Source organism: Chiloscyllium punctatum, chromosome 2 (assembly GCF_047496795.1).
Source record: "Chiloscyllium punctatum isolate Juve2018m chromosome 2, sChiPun1.3, whole genome shotgun sequence".
Lineage (NCBI taxonomy): Eukaryota > Metazoa > Chordata > Chondrichthyes > Orectolobiformes > Hemiscylliidae > Chiloscyllium > Chiloscyllium punctatum.
The window spans coordinates 104,136,804-104,160,286 of NC_092740.1; the positions used below are offsets into that span (position 1 = coordinate 104,136,804).

The 23,483-nt window shown below is 43.9% G+C and overlaps 1 protein-coding gene across 1 annotated transcript; it reads right to left on the reverse strand.

Moving 5' to 3' along the window:
* Window positions 1–233: 233 nt before the first annotated feature.
* On the reverse strand, window positions 234–10,762 carry hint1 (histidine triad nucleotide binding protein 1). The gene is made up of 3 exons (XM_072586887.1): window positions 10,583–10,762; window positions 6,789–6,893; window positions 234–601 (listed from the first exon to the last, which is right to left on the reverse strand). The coding sequence occupies exons 1-3, from the start codon at window positions 10,673–10,675 to the stop codon at window positions 437–439; spliced, it is 363 nt and encodes a 120-aa protein (XP_072442988.1). The 5' UTR covers window positions 10,676–10,762; the 3' UTR covers window positions 234–436.
* Window positions 10,763–23,483: the final 12,721 nt, after the last annotated feature.

Genomic DNA, 23,483 nt, shown 5'->3' on the forward strand with positions numbered 1-23,483 from the left:
CTGCCAAGGCAGGATTTGATCACAGTCATCCATTTGCATCTCCAGACTAATAGTCCAATGATAATACCCACCCGGCTATCACCACCTGTAATATTATACATGTACAGTATCAATTTAATTTCCCCAGTGGGAAAGACATTCACCTGCCCAACTGTTAACATTAGGCAGCTCTGTGGCCAGCAATACAGCTACAGGAATGATATTTGGAAAAATAAATGCTGAAAGGGTTGAGATAGAGACACACAAGATTTGTTTTATCAATGAGTTACAGCATTTGCACGCAGATTTCTGAACTGAATTCATTCTGTAAGCTTAATAGCAATTGAAACACAAAAGCAGTAATTTTTTGAGATTGGCATACCATAGCATGTAACATGTTCTTTATTTAAGAGATTGCATTAACTGTTCCAGCGGTCAAGCAACATTCCAGTAACAATTAACCTGGTGGCCAAGACATTTGACGTCCACCAATTACATGAAGGTGAATGTGGTAGACAGACTGTCCACCGTCGTCGCCTTCATTAAGGATGAGTCTGTAGCCATTTGTTAAGCCCAACTTCACAGCACAATTTTTACCAACGATCATCAGGTGTCCCAAAAGCTACAAGATAGGTGAAAGAAAATGCATAATTGAGTGCAGTTCACCATAGAATTAACAAGACATATTTACTAGCAAAAATACAATTATTATATAATTAACATAGGTACACACATCTATATATAATCCTGACATGGCCTGATACTAAGCCACAGAGACGCCAGGTTTAATTCTCTCCATATTAGAATGTTACAACTGGGTTCAGTGACCAAGAGGAAGTGAGAAGAAATGCTTTTTCAACCAGTAAACAGCCTAAACTCTAAACAAGAACAATGAGCAATTGGGAAGTATAGATTTGTATTTCTATGGGTCATCACTTTCAGGAGACAATGGAAAAATATTTGTATACATTTCATCCTAGTAGATTTCTGCATGATTACCCTCCAAAATTAGATAAAGAAAGACAGTAGTGATTAGGGCATGGTGGGGGCTGGGTGTGACCATGTCCTGCGATTGAGAGTGCTGCTCTTTTATTCAAGTCTACCTCAGAAGGAAGGAAGGGAGTACAACGGAGGTTTACAAAGACGAAACCTAGACTTCAGAGGTTACATTATGAGGACAGGAGAGATTATCCAAATGGTGCCTGTTTTCCCTGGAATTTTGAAGGCTAAAGGGGCAACTGTTTTTGTCGGACTGGAAACCACAAGGATCAGTACAGGGTCCATTTTTGTTTGTCAAATATTCTTATCTAAATGGTTTTATATTTGAAGCATGGCTGGTAATCTTTGTGGATGACATCAATATTTGTGGTACAATTGGCAGTGAAGGCTAAGATTACAAAGAGACCTTGATCAATTGAGTCAATGGGCTGAGGAACAGAAGACAGAGTTTAATTTGGATAGATGTGCAGTATTGCATTTTGGTAAAGCAAACAAGGGCAGGACTTATACAATTAATGGTAAGGTAATGCGTAGTGTTTAGAACAGACAGACCTAAGGGTTCTTGGAAATTAGATTAGATTAGATTACTTACAGTGTGGAAACAGCCCTTCGGCCCAACAAGTCCACACCGCCCCGCCGAAGCGCAACCCACCCATACCCCTACATCCACCTCTTACCTAACACTACGGGCAATTTAGCATGGCCAATTCACCTGACCTGCACATCTTTGGACTGTGGGAGGAAACCGGAGCACCCGGAGGAAACCCACACAGACACGGGGAGAATGTGCAGACTCCACACAGAGAGTCGCCTGAGGCGGGAATTGAACCCGGGTCTCTGGCACTGTGCCACCGTGCCGCCTACTAGGATGAAACGTGCACAGGTAAACAAGATAGTTAACGAGCTTTTAGCACACTTGCTTTCATTGCTCATACCTTTAAGTGTTGAGATGTCATGTTGGCAGGAATGGAGGTTTGGTGTAATAAACATAAGCAGGAACATGTTCACTGAAGCGTAGAAGGTTGAGGGGTGGTCTAATAGAGGTTTATAAAATTACAAGGAGCATAGATAAGGGGAATAGTAAATGTCTTCTCCCTAGCGTGGTGAAGTTTAAAACTATGGGACATATTTTTGAGGTGAGGAGAGAAAATTTTAAGGACATGGGAAAACTTTTCTTTTGGAAAATATAGTGTGGTCTGTACGTGAAATGAACTGCTAGAGGAAGTGGTGGATGCAGATACAGTTTTCCAACATTTAAAAGGCTTTTGGATAAGTACATGAATAGGAAAGGTTTGGAGAGATATGGACTAAACACAGGCAAGAGGAACTAATTTAGCTTGGGAATATGGTCAACATGGACCAGTTCAACTTTAGGGACTATTTCCATGTTGTATGACTCTATTCAGTCAGCTTTTCACTCTGCAAGTGACTGGATTCTGAGCAGTAACAAATCTCCTCTTAAATCTTTCCATATCAATTTAGATTCATCAATGAAAAGAAAAATCAAAATCTCCTTTACTTGGCAAATATTCTATGGAGTTTAAAATATTGAGGGATATGTTCCTAGACATTTAAAATGATAAAGACATTAACATTTTCACACCAAAAATAATTTTTTTCCTTTTGGTAGCAATACTATAATATTAAAGTTACTTTTACAACCACCCATCTATATAAACCCCTTTAGTTACAGACTATAAAATATGAACTCATGAATTTAATCAAGATTATTTTGCATCATTGGTAAATACGGGTGAGGTCCTGCAAGACAAGAGGGTAGCGAAAGTTGTGCCCTTATTCAAGAAGGGATGCAAAGAAAAGCCTGGGAACTATAGACCAGTAAGCCTAACATCTGCGGTAGGTAAGTTACTTGAGAAGATACTGACATAAGATATAGATGCATTTGGAAAGACAGCTGCAGAAAATGGGGGAAATATTAAATGAGTATTTTGCATCAGTATTTACTGTGGAAAATACTAAGGAAGATATAGACTGTAGGGAATTAGATGGTGACATCTTGCAAAATGTCCATATTACAGAGGAGGAAGTGCTGGATGTCTGGAAACGGGTAAAGGTGGATAAATCCCCAGGACCTGATCAGGTGAACCCTAGGACTCTGTGGGAAGCGAGAGAAGTGATTACTGGGCCTCTTGCTGAGACATCTGTATCATCGCTAGTCACAGGCGAGGTGCCAGAAGACTGGAGGTTGGCTAACGTGGTGCCACTGTTTAAGAAAAGCAGTAAAGACAAGCCAGGGAACTATAGACCAGTGAGCCTGATGTCAATGGTGGGCAAGTTGTTGGAGGGAATCCTGAGGGACAGGATGTACATGTATTTGGAAAGGCAAGGACTGATTCAGGATATGGCACGTGGCTTTGTGTGTGGGAAATCATGTCTCACAAACTTGAGTGAGTGTTTTCAGGAAGTAACAAAGAGGATTGACGAGGGCAGAGCAGTAGATGTAATCTATAGGGACTTTAGTAAGGCGTTCGACAAGGCTCCCCATGGGAGACTAATTAGCAAGGTTAGATCTCACAGAATACAGGGAGAACTAGCCATTTGTATACAGAACTGGCTCAAAAGGTAGAAGACAAAGGGTGGTGGTGGAGGGTTGTTTTTCAGACTGGAGGCCTGTGACCAGTGGAGTGCCACAAGGATCAGTGCTGGGCCCTCTACTTTGTGTCATTTACATAAGTGATTTGGATGTGAGCATAAGAGGTACAGTTAGTAAGTTTGCGGATAATACCAAAATTGGAAGTGTAGTGGACAGCGAAGAGGGTTACCTCAGATTACAACAGGATCACGACCAGATGGGCGAATGGGCTGAGAAGTGGCAGATGGAGTTCAATTCAGATAAATGCGAGGTGCTGCATTTTTGGAAAGCAAATCTTAGCAGGACTAATACACTTAATGGTAAGGTCGTAGGGAAGGTTGCTGAACAAAGAGACCTTGGAGTGCAGGTTCATAGCTCCTTTAAAGCGGAGTCGCAGGTAGATAGGATAGTGAAGGTGGCGTTTGGTATGCTTTCCTTTAATAATCAGAGCATTGAGTACAGGAGTTGGGAGGTCATGTTGCAGCTCTACAGGACATTGGTTAGGCCACTGTTGGAATATTGCTTGCAACTCTGATCTCCTTCCTCTCGGAAAGATGTTGTGAAACTTGAAAGGGCTTCCTTTCCATGTCGACCAGATAGCCCAATCCAATCTAGTACCACCTGCCAGCACCTGGCCCATATCCCTCCAAACCCTACCTATTTGTATACCCACCCAAATGCCTTTTAAATGTTGCAACTGTACCAGCCTCCACCACTTCCTCTGGCAGCTCATTCCATACGTATACCATCCTCTGTGTGAAAAAGTTGCCCCATAGGTCTCTTTTATATCTTTTCCCTCTCACCCTTTAGCTCTGGACTCCCTGACCCTAGTGAAAAGGGTTTGATTATTTACCCTATCCATCCCCCACAATTTTGTAAACCTCTAAAATATCATTTTTTTGAATTAGTGAAAGGGAATGGAGGTGAGAAATATTGTAAGATTTGATTTTCAACTGGCCTGATAGCTGAATTAAAATTGTCTGCAGGTAACATCAATGAAGGGCTGCATCTTGATTAGTAAGAGTTATGCAAAAGGTAGTGGATGTATTTTTGCAGTGGAGACTATTTGCTAAATTCATGTTAGTGGATGTAAAAGTCCAAGCAAAGTCCTAAAAAGCATTAGATCCTGCCAACCCTAAATAAATAAGGATGTGGCAGAGACAAAATGCTTTGATATTTGATCTGCTGAGATTTGATCAGGGCCATTACTATGAACAACATGCTGCCCAGGACCTAAAGGGAGAAAAAGAGGTTGCAGATCATTGTTGAGGATTGAAAAGTCAAGATTAGGGTTTCCTTTAAGGAATGGGGCTGCAATGATTACGCTGAAAGAGATGAATGGAGGGAGCTATTGACAATATAAACTAAAATTAAATCAGAAAAAGAAGGTGGGGAGCAGCAGAAGTAACATTGGAGTGAAGTTTAAATATGGTAGAAGTTGGAGGTGGAGTGGCAGGTCGATGGTAGTTTAGAATTAAAAAAGTTTTGTCTAATTGTGCATCTGAAATGCCTTCAAATAACTTCAACATGCTACATAAGTACAAGTTGTTGTTGTAATTAAGAATTTGAGAAGGAAAGAAAAGGATGGACATTATAAGCACAGACATCTGCACAGTCTCAATCTTAGAGTCCTACAACACATTGGTCCATGCCAACCAAAATGTCAATCCACGCTAACCCCATTTCCCTGCACTTGGCATATCCTTTTAAATACTTTCCTATCCACGTATTTGTCCAAATGCCTTTTAAATGCCTCTAGTGACAGCTCATTCCATATGTGTACTAACGTCTGTGTAAAAAACGTTGCCCCTCAAGCTTCCTTTTTGTTCTTTCCCCTCTAACCTTAAATTGACGCTCTCTAGTCCTCGATTCCCCAACTCTGGGAAAAAGACTGAGTACATTCACCTTTTCCATGCCTCTCAATCTTATACACTTCTATAAGTTCCCTCAGTTTCCTATGCTCAAAAGAAAAACGTCTTATTTTGTTCAACCGCTCCCTATAACTCAGACCATTGAGTCCTGGCAACATTCTTGTAAATTTCTTCTGCACTCTTTCCTGTAGGAAGGTGACCAAAATTGAACACAGTACTCTAAGTGCAGCCTCACCAACATCCTGTGCAACTGCAAGATAACTCTGGAACTCCCATACTCAGTGTCCTGACTGATGAAGGCCAGTGTGCCAAAAGCTTTCTTCACTGCCCTGTCTACCTGTGACTCCACTTTCAGAGGACCATGCACCTGAACTTCAAGGTCATTCTGTTCCACTACACTCCTTAAGGCCCTTACATTCATCAAGAAACTCTTGCCTTGATTTGACTTTGCAAAGTGCAAAACCTCGCATTTGCCATTAAACTTCATTTGCCATATCTCTGCCTACTTCATATTCAAGATCATGTTGTAATTTCTAATAACCTTCCCCACTATCCACGATACCGCTTATTTTAGTGTCATCTACAAACTTGCAAATCAGGTCTTGTACTTTCTCATCCAAATCATTGATTATAGTTAACAAACAGTAATGGGCTCAGCACCAATCCCCCAAGGCACTCCACTGGTCACGGGACTCCAATCTGACAAGCATCCTTCTGCAATTACCCTCTGCTTCCTACCAACAAGCCAATTATATATCTAATTTGCCAGCTCCCCCTGAATTCCAAGATAGAAACCGTATTATCCCTAGTGTGGGGAAGTTTAAAACCTCACTAACAATTTTAAAACTCCATACACGACAATGTCAATATCTCCCTTCACTGCAGACCTTTTGTCTTCTAACCTCCATGAATATAAACTTGCCCAGAATACTGTTGAGTACATCCCATCTACACATCCAGTTGATCCACACTGGTTTGTAGTCCAATGCATCAAGTTTAAAATCTTGCTCAAATTTTTATTTTCATAGAAGTGATCCATGATCTCATTCACCCAACCTTAACATTAAGTTTCTGTTCAACGATCCATTTTGACTTGAAACTTCCTTCTGAGGCCCCACCAATATCAGCAAGCTTCAGCTGTTTGGACCAGTCTCAGAGGTCTTCTCCACTGCTCTCCCTTTATCATTATCTTTCACATCCAGTTATTCAGCCAAACCTTTCTAATCTTTACTACTTCCACCCATTTTCCATTTGTCAGTTAAGCATCTTTAAATGTTTTATTGTAAGATATCACCAATGTGTCATAACATGGATTACTTTAAGAACAGTGTAAAAACTTCACTCACCTCTGCATCCGAATCTTCTGCTTTAGACAAGTGGGCAATAGGCTTCTTTGGAACCACAAGAAAATGAGTCGGAGCTTGTGGTTGAATATCATTGAAAGCGATACACTGTGAAAGGAAAATCCATTTCATTCTGATGAAAGAGTCATATAGCTGTACAGCATGGAAACAGACCCCTCAGTCCAATGTGCCCATGCCGACCAGATATACTAAATTAATCTAGTCCCATTTGCCAGCACGTGGCATAAAACCTTCTGAACCTTTGCTATTCATGCATCCATCTAGATGTCTGGGTAAAGGCAGCATTCAATTAACAAGAGATGCAGCCAGAAAGGAATACCAAGACAGTCAGTCAGAAAGGGCAATAGGGATGGCAGCCTGACTGTATGGTATCCTCCTGTGATGATTGGAACCAGGGGTATTTTTATTTACTCGGAGATTCTCGATTGGCCCAAGTTAACAACACCAATAAAAGGAGCCCTGGCTGGCTGATATAAACAAGGGAAGAAAAAGTAAGCAGTAAAAAAAAACAATAAGAAAGAAAAATGAAAAAATATAAACAGGGGAAAGGGGAGGTGATAGCCTTGTGGTATTATTACGAGACAGCTCATCTAGAAATGCAGCTAATGTTCTGAGACCCTGTGTTCGAATCCTGCCACAGATGGTGGAATCTGAATTCAATAAAAATCTGAAATTAGTAGTCTAATGATGACTTATCAATTGTTGGAAATATTCATCTGGTTCACTAATACTTTTTAAGAGAAGAAAATTGCAATCCTTACTGGTCTGGCCTCCATGTGGCTCCAGATCCACAACAATACGACTGAGTCTTAACTGTTAGGGAATCCAAAGAATGAAATTACCGCTGATTCTACTTTGATTTAATTACTGCCCTCCCCTTCACATTTTTGGAACACGCAGCGCTGCTCTTTGATAAGAAGGGCACTGCTTGTCACTAGCCACTTTGGTGTTTCCTTTCTTCCTGGTGGTGGAATGTGAATAAACATTCACATACTCATTGTTCTTCACTGTGTCAGACATTTGCATACAGGACATCGGTGCTGGGAAATAAATAAGCACTACCATTGTTAGGCAGTAGTATGAGGGTTAAAAAACATTTTAAACAGGGGATTTAGAATCTCCTCAGCTCAGGGGACTGACTCCAAGAGAAAAAAATATATAAACAGGGGATTCAGAATCTTCTCACTTCAGGAACTGACTCTGAGCTGGCTGGCCACAGTCAGTGTATTATGCACTTGTAACGGGATACCAGCTTCTGTGCAGTTATTTCATCTCCCTTTTGATTCGTCACACACTAATGCTTAACATTCCTCAGCTTCAAATAACCCTTTCAGCTTTGTAACCAGTACTTCTGGTCTGGAACTTTCAAACTAAGATCATTACACTGAAGTAACCAGTTCCCAAACCATTCTTAAGCTTCTTTCTTCAGGGGTCTGTTTTATACATATAAAACCACACCCTTCTGTAAACCAAAACCAAAAGTTCCTCCAAGCAAAAAAAAATCCTATTCCTTTGAAATTGAAAGCAAGTTACTGCTCCTCACCATTCACTCTGTGCACTTGTAAAACCTTCTTAATGCAAACAAATTCGCACCACTACCTTAGGACATATCCCCCTTCCACATATTGTTGAGAAAGCACAGCTCCAGATATACTGGCAGGTTAATCATGAAAATTCATTTCACACAGATGCAAACCCACATGCTCCTAGTTCAAAATCCAAGCACTAAAATACATTACATTACACTGGACTGTGGACAGAACATTGTATCTAATAATTAGAAAAACAAGGGCTTTGTCTATTGTCGCAGCAAGGGAGAGTGAAACAAAGAGATAGTGACACTTTGAGAGAGTGGAAAAGTAGGGAAGGGCAGACGCAGAGTTGGAAAGGGAATGAATGAGAGTGAGGGAGTGGAAAACGAGGAGAGTAAAAGTGGAAAAGGGGGACAGTCGAAAAAGTTGGACTACATGAGACAGTGTGGGAAGTGACAGATTGTGAATTTTCTTAATTATTTCCACAAATTGTTTTTCACTGAAACTTATATTCTGTCAGAGTGATTGTTCGATTTTGGCCAAATTTAACATAGGTGCTTGTGGCAGGGGGGGGGGGGGGGGGGGCACTGCTGTTGATATGACTCACACAGGTTTCCAAAACGTACGCCTTAAAGTCAACAAGGGACTGATGAGCAAATACAGGGGACAGTAGCAACATACACATGGAAATTGCTAAGTGACAAGAGAGGGTAGTTTTGTGAGCAGTTCTTTTCAGAATTTTTGCTGGAAAAGAACAGATTGCATTCCAATTTATCAGAAAAATTTAGAGCAGGCACTACAAATAGCAACATTTTAATTAGCAGCTCACATTGCTCACAGAGCAAACTCAGCTATCAGATTAAAACAGGTAAGTTTATATTTCTTCTTTCTTAAAAACCAAATAAAGCTACTTCTTTTAGATTATGTACACTGATTTTATCTACAAGTCACCAGCTGCCAAGAGGAAAAGGTTCTCGACGGTTACAGCTACAAATCATAGAATCCCTACAATACAGATCGAGGCCATTTGGCTTATTGAATCTGCACCAACTTTCTGAACAGCATCCACCCAAGCCCACTACCCCCACCTTTTTCCCATAACCCAGCATTTAACCATGGCTAATCCACCCAGCCTGCACACCCTGGACACTATGCATCAATCAATCAAACCTGCCAATTTTGAACTTTGGGAAGAAACCATCGGATAAACACCCATGTAATCATGGGAAGAATATGTCACTCCACAAAGTCAACCAAAGCTGGAATTGAATCCAGGCACCTGCTGCTGCAAGTCAGTGCCTACCACAGATCTAACAAGCCTCGCTAAATTTCTGCAGTACATCTTTGACTGTAGACACTGCTGCCACTATACATCAGTGCACTGTGAGACAGCAAATGCTGAAGGTAGTGGACAAGATGGCAATCAAATTACTCACTATTGATTAGAGTCATTGAGATGTACAACATGGAAACAGACCCTTTGGTCCAACTGTGCCAATCTGATATCCTGGCCTAATCTAGTCCCATTTGCTAGTACTTAGCCTATATCCCTCTAAACCCTTCCTAAACACATTCAGATAACTTTTAAATGTAATTGTACCAGCCACAATATTTACATGGTTATTCCTGTTCAGTTTATGGTTAATAGGGTAACGTTATGATGGTGATATTGGGGATGGGGATTCAATAGTGGTAACGCAAGTGAATATCATGTCTGCTGTTGGGAGCTGGTAACTACCTGGCAACTTGTGTAGCGCGAATATTACTTGCCATTTGTCAGTCCACAATGGACTGACTCAGTGTCTGAGGCGTCGGTAATCAACCACCGCTGACATCAGAACACCTCCACTGAGGTCAGCTTTGGTGCAGCAATGACTGTTGACGGCCTAGTTCGACGTGAAAACCTCAGCGCAGTCTCCGCGCTCAATTTAAGACGGATCATCACTATCTATGAAGACACAAATTGAAAAAGGCTGCAGTGAAGTTACTGGGAAAGCTCCTCCACTTTCCGCGCAACATCCGATCGTTCCAGATTGGTGGGGGCCTAGACAGCTGAGTCAGTTACAGGCACTCGGCCTCGATATAACCTCGTTCACAGTTTTAAATAACATTTAAAACAATTGGCGCACGATCAAAAAGGGGGACAGGCACTGACAGGGAAACATGCCCGGCCTCTCCTTAATGCAAACTCATTCCGGGATTAGGGCAAATTCTCCCCACACTTTACACCCCACCCGGCTCTACCTTATCATCTTCGTAAAGAAGGTCACACGAGATTTCTTTGCGAATAATTTTACCAAAGATGGTATCACCCCCGATTTGAACACTATGTGCCATTATTCAGCCTGTGCTCTCACTGAACACACCAGACTCGTGTAGAGGCCTCACCATACCCCGCCCACCAGGGCCGGCTGTCAATCACTGGAGTCTCTACTCTTCTATTGGACGGGGTTGGTGGGGAAGTAAAACCACGCGCTCGTTCATATCCGGCGGAGTCACGTGAAGCTACGGGCAGGTGGAAGTATATCTTTGGAAGCTGTACAGTTGAAAATTAATTAGGCCGTAACCAACTTATTGTGTTTCCGAAATAAAAACCGAAAGTACTGCGGATGCTGTAAATCAGAAATAGAATTTGCTGGAAAAGGTTTGGTAACATCTGTCCGATGACCCTGCTTCAGAACTGATGGTAGCTTAGAAAATGACTGTTTACTGTATATACATAACAGAGTGGGGGAAGGGAGTAATACAATAGGTGGGGTTGGAGCACAAAGGGAGAAAACAGTTGACAAAGGAATGGATAATTATCTGGCTGTTCATAGAGTCTGTTAGCTAACAGTAGATAGTGTATACTGTGCAACCTCAATTATCTGAATATCAATTATCCAAATTTTAGATTATCCGAACAAGATGTCCAGGTCCTGTTCAAGCACACAGTTTGCTTACTGGGGAGGAGAGATCACGAGAGGACATCTGTGAGGAGTCAGGGTGGTAGGGGCCACACTGGCCTAAGTGGTGATTGCCTGGCTGCTGTAAATATATGCCTTAGTACGAAGCATTCAGAAGCATTTAAATGATATATTTGTTTCAGTTAAGCTCAACCATTAACTAACACAGTGGGTTGTGTAACCGTTGTGGGGACAAACAGACAGTGGAAAAGTACTGACTACATATGCTGATGTAAACACACAATAGGAATGACTTTTAACAAAGAGCAGTGTGTACTGGCAGCCTTGGTGGCGGTTGGGAGAACGAGGCAGACAGCGGGGTGTTGCTGGCCTGTGAGTGCAGATGCAGGACACATTGTAAGCTGTGGTAAAAAAACAAGAACTATTTCGCGCCACCACCTGCAGAAGGAGGTCACATGGGGTCAGCTATCCGGGAACCCGAGAAGGCGGAGAATGGAGTCAGGTCAACAGTCAATCAAGAAGACAACCACACCTCAATGCTTGCACAATGTTCTGTAGTTACATGACGTTTTGTAGTGTATAAAAGACTGGGTCAGGGGCAGGATAGGGGTCAGACTTCGTGAACTGACACACTCTGCTGTTTGTCAGGGACGGGAAGGTCTAGACCCAGAGCTCTGTATACTTTATCCACTTACTGCTAAAATAAACTAAGAGTTTGAGACTGAGTATCTTCTCCTATTGCTTCATTTAAAGAACACGCAGGACTGGGCTCACACATAGAGGAAAGTAAGCTGGTAGATTGAGCCAAAGTCCGACACTACCCATGGCTGTGGTGGGTTGGGGTCCTCGAGAACAGTTCGTCCCTCCTGCCCTTCCTCACAACACAGCCAACTCGCAAGCCACCAACCAATGATTGACGCCAGAAGCCCCAACCGAGAGCCTGATCTTTAAAGCAGTGCTGACAGCCTGCAAACGCATAGAGGGCCTGTGCAAGTGACATGCTGAAGGGAGTAGGTATCTTGTACTGGGGTTAGAGAAGGGATCAGTTATCCGAATAATCGGTTGTATGAACAAAATACTCACTGCATAATCGAAGTTGCCCTGTAATGGCAGACTGTGTGACAACAAGGCTTGGTGTGTGGGGTTGGGGGCTAGGAAATGGGATAGTTCAGGCCCTAAAATTATTGAACTTGATTTTGAATCTGGATGGCTGCAGGGTCCGCAACTGAAAGATGAGGTTCTTCCAGCTTGCACTCAGCTCTGCTGGAACTCTACAGCAAAACTGAGTCAGAGATGTTGGCCAGGAACAGGGTAGTATGTTAAATGCATTACTGAATTTGTTGCTCACAATGTGGTCTCCTTTACATTGAGGAAATGAAGCGTAGACTGTAGCTTTGATGAACATCTACGTTCAGCCTGGAAAAAAAGACTCTGCGAGCTTATGTTCGAAACGCCAACTCTTCCTGCTCCTCGGATGCTGCCTGACTGGCTGTGCTTTTCCAGTGCCATACCTTTTGATTCTTGTCACTTTAACGCACCAGCTTGTTCCTTGGCCATCATCCCTGTCTCAGGCTTGCTGCAGTGTTCCACCGAAGCTCAGCGTAAGCTGGAAGAACAACACCTCATTTTCGACTTGGGGATCATGCAGTCCTCTGGACCCAATATCAAGTTCAATAATTTTAAGGCTTGAACTCTCACGTCCTAGTCCCCAACCCCAAAGACTTAACCTTGTTAGCAACTAACAGTTTCCACTGACAACAATTCATTCTCCTCAGCAAATAACTATTCATTCCTTTATCCAAATGTTCTCTCACTTTATGCTCTGTCCCCATCTATCGTTTACTCCTTACTCCCTCCCCCACCCTATGTTCTGCATATAAATCAACCTTTTCCTAGTTCTGAGGAAGGGTCACTGGACCCGAAACATTAACTCTGATTTTTCTTCACAGATGCTGAGCTTTCCAGCAATTTCTGTTCCTGTTTGTTATTTTGTATCTGATTGATGAAGAAAATCTTGTTTGTTATTTTGTATCTGATTGATGAAGAAAATTGCTCTGCAAAGTAAAGCAAATTGCTTTTACAATTCTGACTTTCATTGAGTAAAATGATTTGAATGCACACATCTTACTACATGTAATAATCTTACAGTCTGCACTCACCCAAAGTTTACATTTAGACAAATAAAAACAAAATACAAATTGTTCAGAGAAAATAAAAACTCAATGCAGGACTTGACAATTCAACAACTGAAGTCTGCCATGATCATGGTTGATCTCATCTTGGCTCAACTCCACTTTCCTGCCTGTTCTCCCAAACCCTTCAAACTATTATTAGTCTAAAAACCTGTCTACCTCCTCAAGTTTAGTCAATGTCCCAGCATCCGTTAGGTCGGAGTAGTGAATTCCACAGATTCATGACCTTTTCAGAGAAGTAATTTCTCCTCCTTTCTTTTTAAATCTGCTACCCCTATTGTAAAACTCTCCTAGATTATACCACATTAGGAAACAGCCTTTCGTCATCTGATTTAATTTAGGCCAGTTTTCAGGGATTCCTTGTTCTTTACTATATAATCTAATTTTTAATTCAAGACTAGCAGCGCTGTGTGTAGGCTCCTGTCTGGAGCTAGTCTGCTCCATCTGCTTGTACTCTTGTTCTTTCACTGCTCTTTTTTTCTTACTGTAATCCACCAACCTCCAATGGAGAGGTGGTTCGGAGGAGATCGAGGTAGCAAGTGAAGTACCCCAACATCTACGGTGGTGGATTAATTCCAGGTGAATTTAAGGTTGGGGTGGAATGTGTTGGTGAAGTTGATGAACTGCTCAACCTCCTCGCGGTAGCACGAGGTGGTGCTGATGCAGTCATCAATATAGCAGAGGAAGAGGTGGGGAGTGGTGCCGGTGTAACTACGGAAGATGGACTGTTCTACATAGCTGACAAAGAGACAGGCATAGCTGGGGCCCATACGGGTGCCCATGGCTACCCCTTTGGTCTGGAGGAAGTGCGAGGATTTGAAGGAGAAATTGTTAAGGGTGAGGACCAGTTCAGCCAAACGAATGAGAGTGTCAGTGGAAGGGTACTGTTGGGGAAGTCGGGAGAGGAAGAAACAGAGGGCTTGGAGGCCCTGGTCATGGCGGATGGAGGTGTAGAGGGATTGGATGTCCATGGTGAAGATGAGGCATTGGGGGCTGGGGAAATGGAAGTCTTGGAGAAGGTGAAGGGCATGGGTGGTGTCTCGAACAAATATGGGGAGTTCCTGAACTAGGGGGGATAGGACAGCATTGAGGTAGGTGGAGATGAGTTTGGTGGGGCAGGAGCAGGCTGAGACAATGGGTCGGCCTGGGTGGTCAGGCTTGTGGATCTTGGGAAGGAGGTAGAATTGGGCAGTGTAGGGTTCCCGGACTATGAGGTTGGAAGCTGTGGGTGGGAGATCTCCTGAGGTGATGAGGTTCTGTATGGTTTGGGAGATGATGGTTTTATGATGGAGGGTGGGGTCATGGTCGAGCGGGCAGTAGGAGATGTCTTCGAGTTGGCGTCTGGCTTCAGCGGTGTAGAGGTCAGTGTGCCAAACTACCACTGTATCCCCTTTACCTGCTGGTTTGATGGTGAAGTTGGAGCAGAGGGAATGGAGGGCTGCACGTTGAGAGGATGAGGTTGGAGTGAATTTTCTTTGTTCTTTGTTTGTTCTCCTAGTGTAGCCACACTGAGATATGCATTTTAGACATATCTACATGAGATTTTAAGAGGTTTCATCAAATTGCCATTTTGATGTGCTAATGAGCTTACCTCAGTGAGAGATGCACTTTAATATGATCTACATTAGATTTTAAGAAGTTTGATTGAATTGAATACTTGAACTTCAATGCTGCTTATTTCACTGAGATATGTAGTTTAATGGCATTACGTCAGAGTTAACGGAGTTTGATTGAGTTGGAGATTTTGATATGCAAAAGTGACAGATGCTGTACTATACTGTACTATGGTCCATGTTAGATTTTAAGAAGGTTGATCGAATCAGTGATTTCGAACTTCAATGTTGCTTATCTCACTAAGATACCTATTTTTGCAGCATCTGCATCAGGCTTAAAGGCGTCTGATGGAAATGGTGATTTTGATATACCAATGTGCTTATATCACTGAGATATGCACTTTAGTAGCACTGCCAACGTATTTCAAGACGTTTGCAGGAAATGTGATTTTTGACTTGCAACCTTTCTTGTCTCATGGAGATAGGCACTTTAGTATAATCGACATCAGATTTTAAGATGTTTGAGTGAATTGATGATTGTGATGTCCCAATGTGCTTTATTATGGTCTATATTAGATTTTAAGAAGTTTGGTTTTTTTGAATATTTTGAATCTCAGTGTTGCTTATCTTATTGAGGTATGCATTTTAGTGGCATGCACATCAGGCTGAAAGGGGTTTGGTGGAAATGGAAACTCTGATGTGCCTAGGTGCTTGCCTCTCTGATATATGGACATTAGTATTATCTACATCAGATTTTAAGAGGTTGATTGAGTTTGAGATTTTGGAGTGGTAATGTGCTCATATCACTGAGAGATGCACTTTGTATTTTCCCTATTAGATTTTGGAATTTGGATAGTAATGAGGTTTTAGATATATCAAATTTCATATCTCATTGAGATGTGCAATTTAGTATGATCAACACTGAATTTTAAGAAGTGTGATTCAGTTTAAGATTTTGATGTGCAAATATACTTTTCTCAGTGAGAGATGCACTTAATTATGATCTTTATCTAATTTTAAGAAGTTTGATTGAATCGAACCAAAGTCCTATACAACTGTAACATGACCTGCTAACTTTTATATTCAGTACCCCATCTGATAAAAGAAAGCATGCCTTCTTGACCTGTGTCGCTACCGTCATGGTACAATGGAACTGAACACCCAGATCTGTCTGTACATCAATCTTCCCCAGGACTTTTCCATTTACCGTATAGTTTCGCTCTTGAATTGGACCTTCCAAAATGCATCACCTCACATTTGCCTGGATTGAACTCCATCTGCCATTTCTCTGCCCAACTCTCCAACCTATCTATATTCTGCTGCATTCTCTGGCAGTTCCCTTCACCATCTGCTATTTTAGTGTCATCTGCAAATTTGCTATTCTGACAACTATACCTTCCTCCAGGTCATTTATGTATTTCATATACAACAGTCATCCCAACACAAATCTTTGTAGAACAGCACTGGCCCCGGTTCTCCATTTCAGAAACATCCTTCCGCCATAGCTCTCTGTCTCCTGCTGTCCAGCCAGTTCTCTATCTAGCTAGCTCATTCACCCTGGATCCTATGCAAATTCAATTTCTCCGTCAGCCTACCATGGGGAACCTTATCAAATGCCTTACTGAAGTCCATGTATAGGTCATCTACAGCACTTCCTTCATCAATCAACTTTGTCACTTCCTATTAAGTTGGTAAGGCATGACCTTCCCTGCTCAAAGCACTGTTGCCTATCACTGATAAGCCCATTTTCTTCCAAATGCAAATGGGTCTTATCCCTCAGTATATTCTCCAGCAGCTTCCCTACCACTAACATCAGACTCATCAGTTTTTAATTACCTGGATTATCCAGGCTATCCTCCTTAAACAAGGGGACAACATTAGCAATTTTCCAGTCCTCTGGGACCTCACCCATGTTCAAGGATGCTGCAAAGATATCTGTTAAGGTCCTAGCTATTTTCTCTCTTGCTTCCCTCAGTAAGCTGGGATAGATCCCATTTGGATCTGGGGACTTGTCCACGTTAATGCCTTTTAGGATACCCAACATTTCCTCCCTTCTTATCTTGACTTGACCGAAACAAACTACTCGTTAAGAAACTCACTCATTTTCTCTGACTCCACTCATAACTTTGTTCCTTTGCCCTTGAGTAGGTCAACCCTTTCTCTAGTTACCCTCTTGTTCCTTATATATGAATTGGGATTTGGGATTTTCCTTAACCGTAAATAAAGTTCACGACTTCTTTTAGCCCTCTTAATTCCTTGTTTCTGATTGGTCATATATAACTATACAGGAGCTGAAAATGTGTTGCTGGAAAAGCGCAGCAGGTCAGGCAGCATCCAAGGAACAGGAGAATCGACGTTTCGGGCATCAGCCCTTCTTCAGGAATGAGGAAAGTGTATCCAGCAGGCTAAGATAAAAGGTAGGGAGGAGGGACTTCGGGGAGGGGCGATGGGAATGCGTTAGGTGGAGGGAGGTCAAGGTGAGGGTGATAGGCCGGAGTGGGGTGGGGGCAGAGAAGTCAGGAAGAAGATTGCAGGTTAGGAAGGCGGTGCTGAGTTCGAGGGATTTGACTGAGACAAGGTGGGAGGAGGGGAAATGAGGAAACTGGAGAAACCTGAGTTCATCCCTTGTGGGTGGAGGGTTCCCAGGCGGAAGATGAGGCGTTCTTCCTCCAACCGTCATGTTGCCATGGTCTGGCGATGGAGAAATCCAAGGACCTGCATGTCCTTGGTGGAGTGGGAGGGGGAGTTGAAGTGTTGGGCTACGGGGTGGTTGGGTTGGTTGGTCCGGGTGTCCAAGGGGTGTTCTCTGAAATGTTCCGCAAGTAGGTGGCCTGTCTCCCCAATATAGAGGAGGCCATATCGGGTGCAGCGGATGCAATAGATGATGTGTGTGGAGGGGCAAGTGAATTTGTGGCGGATATGGAAGTGTCCCTTGGGGCCTTGGAGGGAAGTAAGGGGGGAGGTGTGGGCGCAAGTTTTGAATTTCTTGCGGTTGCAGGGGAAGGTGCCAGGAGTGGAGGTTGGGTTGGTGGGGTGTGTGGACCTGACGAGAGAGTCACGGAGGGAGTGGTCTTTTCGGAACGCTGATAGGGGAGGGGAGGGAAATATGTCCCTGGTGGTGGGGTCCGTTTGGAGGTGGCGGAAATGACGGCGGATGATATGCTGGACATGGAGGTTGGTGGCGTGGTAGGTGAGGACCAATGGGGTTCTGTCCTGATGGGCGGTTGGAGGGGCGGGGCTCAAGGGCGGAGGAGCGGGAAGTGGAAGAGATGCAGTGGAGGGCATCGTCGACTACGTCTGGAGGGAAATTGCGGTCCTTGATGAAGGAGGCCATCTGGGTGTTACGGTTTTGGAACTGGTCCTCCTGGGAGCAGATGCGGCGGAGACGAAGGAATTGGGAATATGGGATGGCGTTTTTACAGGGGGCAGGGTGGGAGGAGGTGTAGTCTAGGTAGCTGTGGGAGTTGGTCCGTCGGTTAATAGTAAATGTCCGTGTCGATTCGGTCACCCGAGATGGAAATGGAAAGGTCTAGGAAGGGGAGGGAGGAGTCTGAGATGGTCCAGGTGAATTTGAGGTCGGGGTGGAAAGTGTTGGTAAAGTGGATGAACTGTTCAACCTCCTCATGGGAGCACGACGCAGCGCCGAAACAGTCATCGATGTAGCGGAGGAAAAGGTGGAGGGTGGGGCCAATGTAGCTGCGGAAGATGGACTGTTCCACATATCCTACGAAGAGACAGGCATAGCTGGGGCCCATGTGGGTGCCCAAGGCTACTCCTTTGGTTTGGAGGAAGTGGGAGGATTGGAAAGAGAAGTTGTTAAGAATGAGGACCAGTTCAGTCAGTCGAAGGAGGGTGTCGGTGGAAGGGTACTGGTTGGTACGGCGGGAAAGGAAGAAGCGGAGGGCTTTAAGTCCTTCGTGATGGGGGATGGAGGTGTACAGGGACTGGATGTCCATGGTGAAGATAAGGCGTTGGGGACCGGGGAAGCGAAAATCATGGAGGAGGTGGAGGGCGTGGGTGGTGTCCCGAATGTAGGTGGGGAGTTCTTGGACTAAGGGGGACAGGGCCGTGTCGAGGTATGCAGAGATGAGTTCGGTGGGGCAGGAGCAGGCTGAGACAATGGGTCGGCCGGGGCAGTCAGGTTTGTGGATTTTGGGCAGGAGGTAGAAACGGGCGGTGCGGGGTTGTGGGACTATGAGGTTGGAGGCGGTGGATGGGAGATCCCCTGAGGTGATGAGGTTATGGATGGTCTGGGAGATGATGGTTTGGTGGTGGGAGGTGGGGTCATGGTCAAGGGGGCAGTAGGAGGAGGTGTCTGCGAGCTGGCATTTAGCCTCAATGGTGTAAAGGTCGGTGCGCCAAACTACTACCACGCCTCCCTTGTCTGCTGGTTTGATCGTGAGGTTGGGGTTGGAACGGAGGGAGTGGAGGGATGCACGTTCCGAGGGTGAGAGGTTGGAGTGGGTGAGAGGGGTGGAGAAGTTGAGGCGGTTAATGTCGCGGCGGCAGTTGGCTATGAAGAGATCGAGGGTGGGTAAGAGGCCAGCATGGGGTGTCCAGGTGGATGGGGTGTGTTGGAGGCGGAAGAAAGGGTCGTCAGAGGGTGGGCGAGAATCTTGGTTGGAGAAGTATTCGATGTCACACTGCATGTTGAACTCGTTAATCCGAGAACGTAGGGGAATGAAGGTGAGGCGTCTGCTGAGGACTGATCTTTCATCCTCAGAGAAGGGTAGATCTGGAGGGACCCTGGTTTATGTTGGCAATAAGAGTTTATAGAGATTTTGCACTGCTTTAGTAAGAAAGGCATCAAGGACCTGTCTGGTCTGAGAATTAAGATTGACAGCTAACTCTTTTTGCTGCATCTCAATGGTAATTAAGGCCCAGCCAATTCGCATCCTCTTCCTATTTTGTATAAAAAGCTTCAACTTCTCATAGCCTTTTGCAACGTTTTCAGAACAATGAGATTGTTACCTGATTTTGAGCGTTATTGATAACACAGTTTTCATGGAAATGCTAGCATTATAGTTTGGGATACAGGTTTGATCACCATTGTTGCATCAGAAATTCAGCTTAAACAGATAGGCTGGGCGTTTGATGAGTTAAGGAAATCTCTTGCTAAGCTATAAGTTAAAGGTGAGGGCGGAAAATTTAAAAGAGACATTCTTTTTCACACAGTAGGTGGTAACAAGCTGGTAGAGGACGTTGTGGACATGGTATGATTACAACATTTAAAGGCATCTGAATAGAAAGAATGAATAGAAAGCGAATAGAGTGATATGGGCCAAATGACAAATGGGACTAGATCAGTTTAAGGTATCTGGTCAGCATGGACGAGTTGAACTGAAAGATCTATTTCTGTGCTGTACAACACTATGATTCTAAACGTGCTGTAGAATACCTCAGTTGTACCTGCCTCCATCATATTTCTAGGTTAGTGCATTCCATACTCTACCACTCACTGTTCGAAAAATATTTTTCTCAATTCACGTCTATTGAGACTCGGAGCTCCAGTTGCTGCACTGGCAGCATCCAGGACTCCTGACATGTAACTAGCCACACATTCCACACAGTTGGCCTTACCTGACTTTTCAAAAATTTGCAACTACAGTAGCGCCTCGACATACAAACGACCCTGTTCACGAACACATCAGTTTACGAACAGGGTTGTACGTAAAATTTGCTTCAATGTACGTATGAAATTCAAGGTACGAACGAAGGTACGAGTGCAAAAAGCCCGTGGTTTCATTGTCATTGTTCTGCTTTGCTACGTGCGCTTTGAATATCCAAATAATGGGAACATTGATTTAGTTCGCAAACTTGTCGGTTCACAAACCGGGTCCCGGAACGGATTAAGTTCGTAAGTCGAGGTGCTACTGTAATGCCTTATATAAGAATCATTAGACTTATTTTGTTTGGCTTCCTACTCTATCTAAGTTTCCACTGTTCTAAATCAGTGAAAGAAAAAAGGGGTATCCAGTAATGGTCAGGTGCTCAGTACTAACCAATCTGGAGTATTTTGAAGTCATGACATCAACAGTTACCCATGGTATTCTTGCAGTTAATGTTACGATGGTTATCCACTATGATTCAAATAAACCTTTTAAACTATAGCCTTGTGTTGTGTGAGTTCTGACTTTGTCCACCCCAGTCCAACACCACCACCTTCACATCATGTCCAAAAAAGTCTAAGCCGTAATCCGCATGGTGCAAGATATGGTAACTGATCATTGTGTCTCTCTCTGCCTTGTGCTCGGGAGAGAGAGGGAGAAAGGGAGATGTTTGGGGATAGGAAGGTAGGAGTTTATGTGGAGAAGAGGGGAGACATGGGTGAGGAGGGTACAGGGATAAATGAGTGAATTCAAAGCTAGGACAGACAGAGTCGTCATCTCTGGGTTGTTGCCGGTGCCATGTGACAGTGAGGCAAGGAATAGGGAGAGAGTGCAGTTGAACACGTGGTTGCAAGGATGGTGTAGGAGGGAGGGCTTCAGGTATTTGGACAATTGGACTGTCTTCTGGGGAATGTGGGACCTCTACAAGCAGGACAGGTTGCACCTGAACCAGAAGGGCACCAGTATCCTGGGAGGTAGGTTTTCTAGCACTCTTCGGGGGGATTTAAACTAATTTGGCAGGGGGATGGGATCCGGACTTGTAGTCCAGCAAGTAGGTTAGCTGTTTGTCAGGATGTCCAAGAATGTAGGGAGGCTGTGGAGAAGGTAGCACTGACAGGGACTACTTGCGGATACAGAGATGGGTTCAAGTGTGTATACTTTAATGCAAGGAATATCAGAAGTAAGGTGGGTGAACTTAAGGCGTGGATTGGTACCTGGGACTACGATGTTGTGGCCATCACGGAAATGTGGATAGAAGAGGGACAGGAATGGCTGTTGGAGGTTACAGATGTTTCAGTAAGATTAGGGAGGGTGGTAAAAAAGGAGGGGGGGTGGCGTTGCCAATTAGAAATGTTATAACGGCTGCAGAAAGGCAGTTCGAGGGGGATCTGTTTTTGGAGGTAGTATGGGCTGAAGTCAGAAATAGGAAAGGAGCAGTCACCTTGTTGGGTGTTTACTATAGGCCCCCCAGTAACAGCAGAGATGTGGAGAAACAGATTGGGAAACAGATTTTGGAATGGTGCAGAAGCCACAGGGTAGTAGTCATGGGCGATTTCAACTTCCCAAATATTGATTGGAAGCTCTTTAGATCAAGTGGATTGGATGGTACGGTGTTTGTGCAGTGTGTCCAGGAAGCTTTTCTAACTCAGTATGGAGATTGTCCGACCAGAGGGGAGGCCATATTGGATTTGGTACTTGGCAACGAACCGGGACAAGTGATGGGCTTGTTAGTGGGTGAACATTTTGGTGATGGTGACCACAATTCTGTGACTTGTCCTACGACGTGTCCTGGATATGTATGTACGTGTCAGGCAGGAAAGAGATGCTCGTGTGAGGGAACCTTGGTTGACGAGGGAGGTTGAAGGTTGAGGGAGGGAGGGTGTAAAGAGGAAGAAGGAGGCTTACATAAGGTTGAGGAAACAAGGTTCAGACAGAGCATTGGAGGGATACAGGATAGCCAGAAGGGAGCTGAAGAAAGGGATTGGGAGAGCTAAGAGAGGGCATGAAAAATCTTTGGCGGATAGGATCAAGGATAACCCCAAGGCATTTTATGTGTATGTGAGAAACATGAGAATGATGAGAACGAGGGTAGGTCCGATCAAGGACAGTAGTGGGAGACTGTGTATTGAGTCGGAAGAGATAGGAGAGGTCTTGAATGAGTACTTTTCTTCAGTATTTACAAATGAGAGGGACCGTATTGTTGAAGAGGAGAGTGTGAAACGGACTGGTAAGCTAGAAGAGATACTTCTTAGGAAGGAAGATGTGTTGGACATTTTGAACAACTTGAGGATAGACAAGTCCCCCGGGCCTGACAGGATATATCCTAGGATTATATGGGAAGCAAGAGAGGAAATTGCAGAACCGTTGGCAATGACCTTTTCGTCTTCACTGTCAATGGGGTGGTACCAGGGGACTGGAGAGTGGCGAATGTTGTGCCCCTGATCAAAAAAGGGAATAGAGATAACCCCGGGAATTACAGGCCAGTTAGTCTTACTTCGGTGGTAGGCAAAGTAATGGAAAGGGTACTGAGGGATAGGATTTATGAGTATCTGGAAAGACACTGCTTGATTAGGGACAGTCAGCACGGATTTGTGAAGGGTAGGTCTTGCCTTACAACTCTTATTGAATTCTTTGAGGAAGTGACCAAGCATGTGGATGAGGGTAGAGCTGTGGATGTAGTGTACATGGAATTTAGTAAGACATTTGATAAGGTTCCCCATGGTAGGCTTATGAGGAAAGTCAGGAGGCATGGGACAGAGGGAAATTTGGCCAGTTGGATAGAAAACTGGCTAACCGGTCGAAGTCAGAGAGTGGTGGTAGATGGTAAGTATTCAGCCTGGAGCCCAGTTACAAGAGGAGTTCTGCAGGGATCAGTTCTGGGTCCT

Excerpts from the sequence above, each read along its gene's own strand:
- hint1 (XM_072586887.1), bottom strand. The coding sequence starts at position 10,675 with ATGGCACATAGTGTTCAAATCGGGGGTGATACCATCTTTGGTAAAATT. Across the intron at positions 6,894-10,582 it reads TTCTTTACGAAGATGATAAG|TGTATCGCTTTCAATGATAT; the intron begins GTAGAGCCGGGT and ends TTCCTTTCACAG. Across the intron at positions 602-6,788 it reads CAGAAGATTCGGATGCAGAG|CTTTTGGGACACCTGATGAT; the intron begins GTGAGTGAAGTT and ends CCTATCTTGTAG.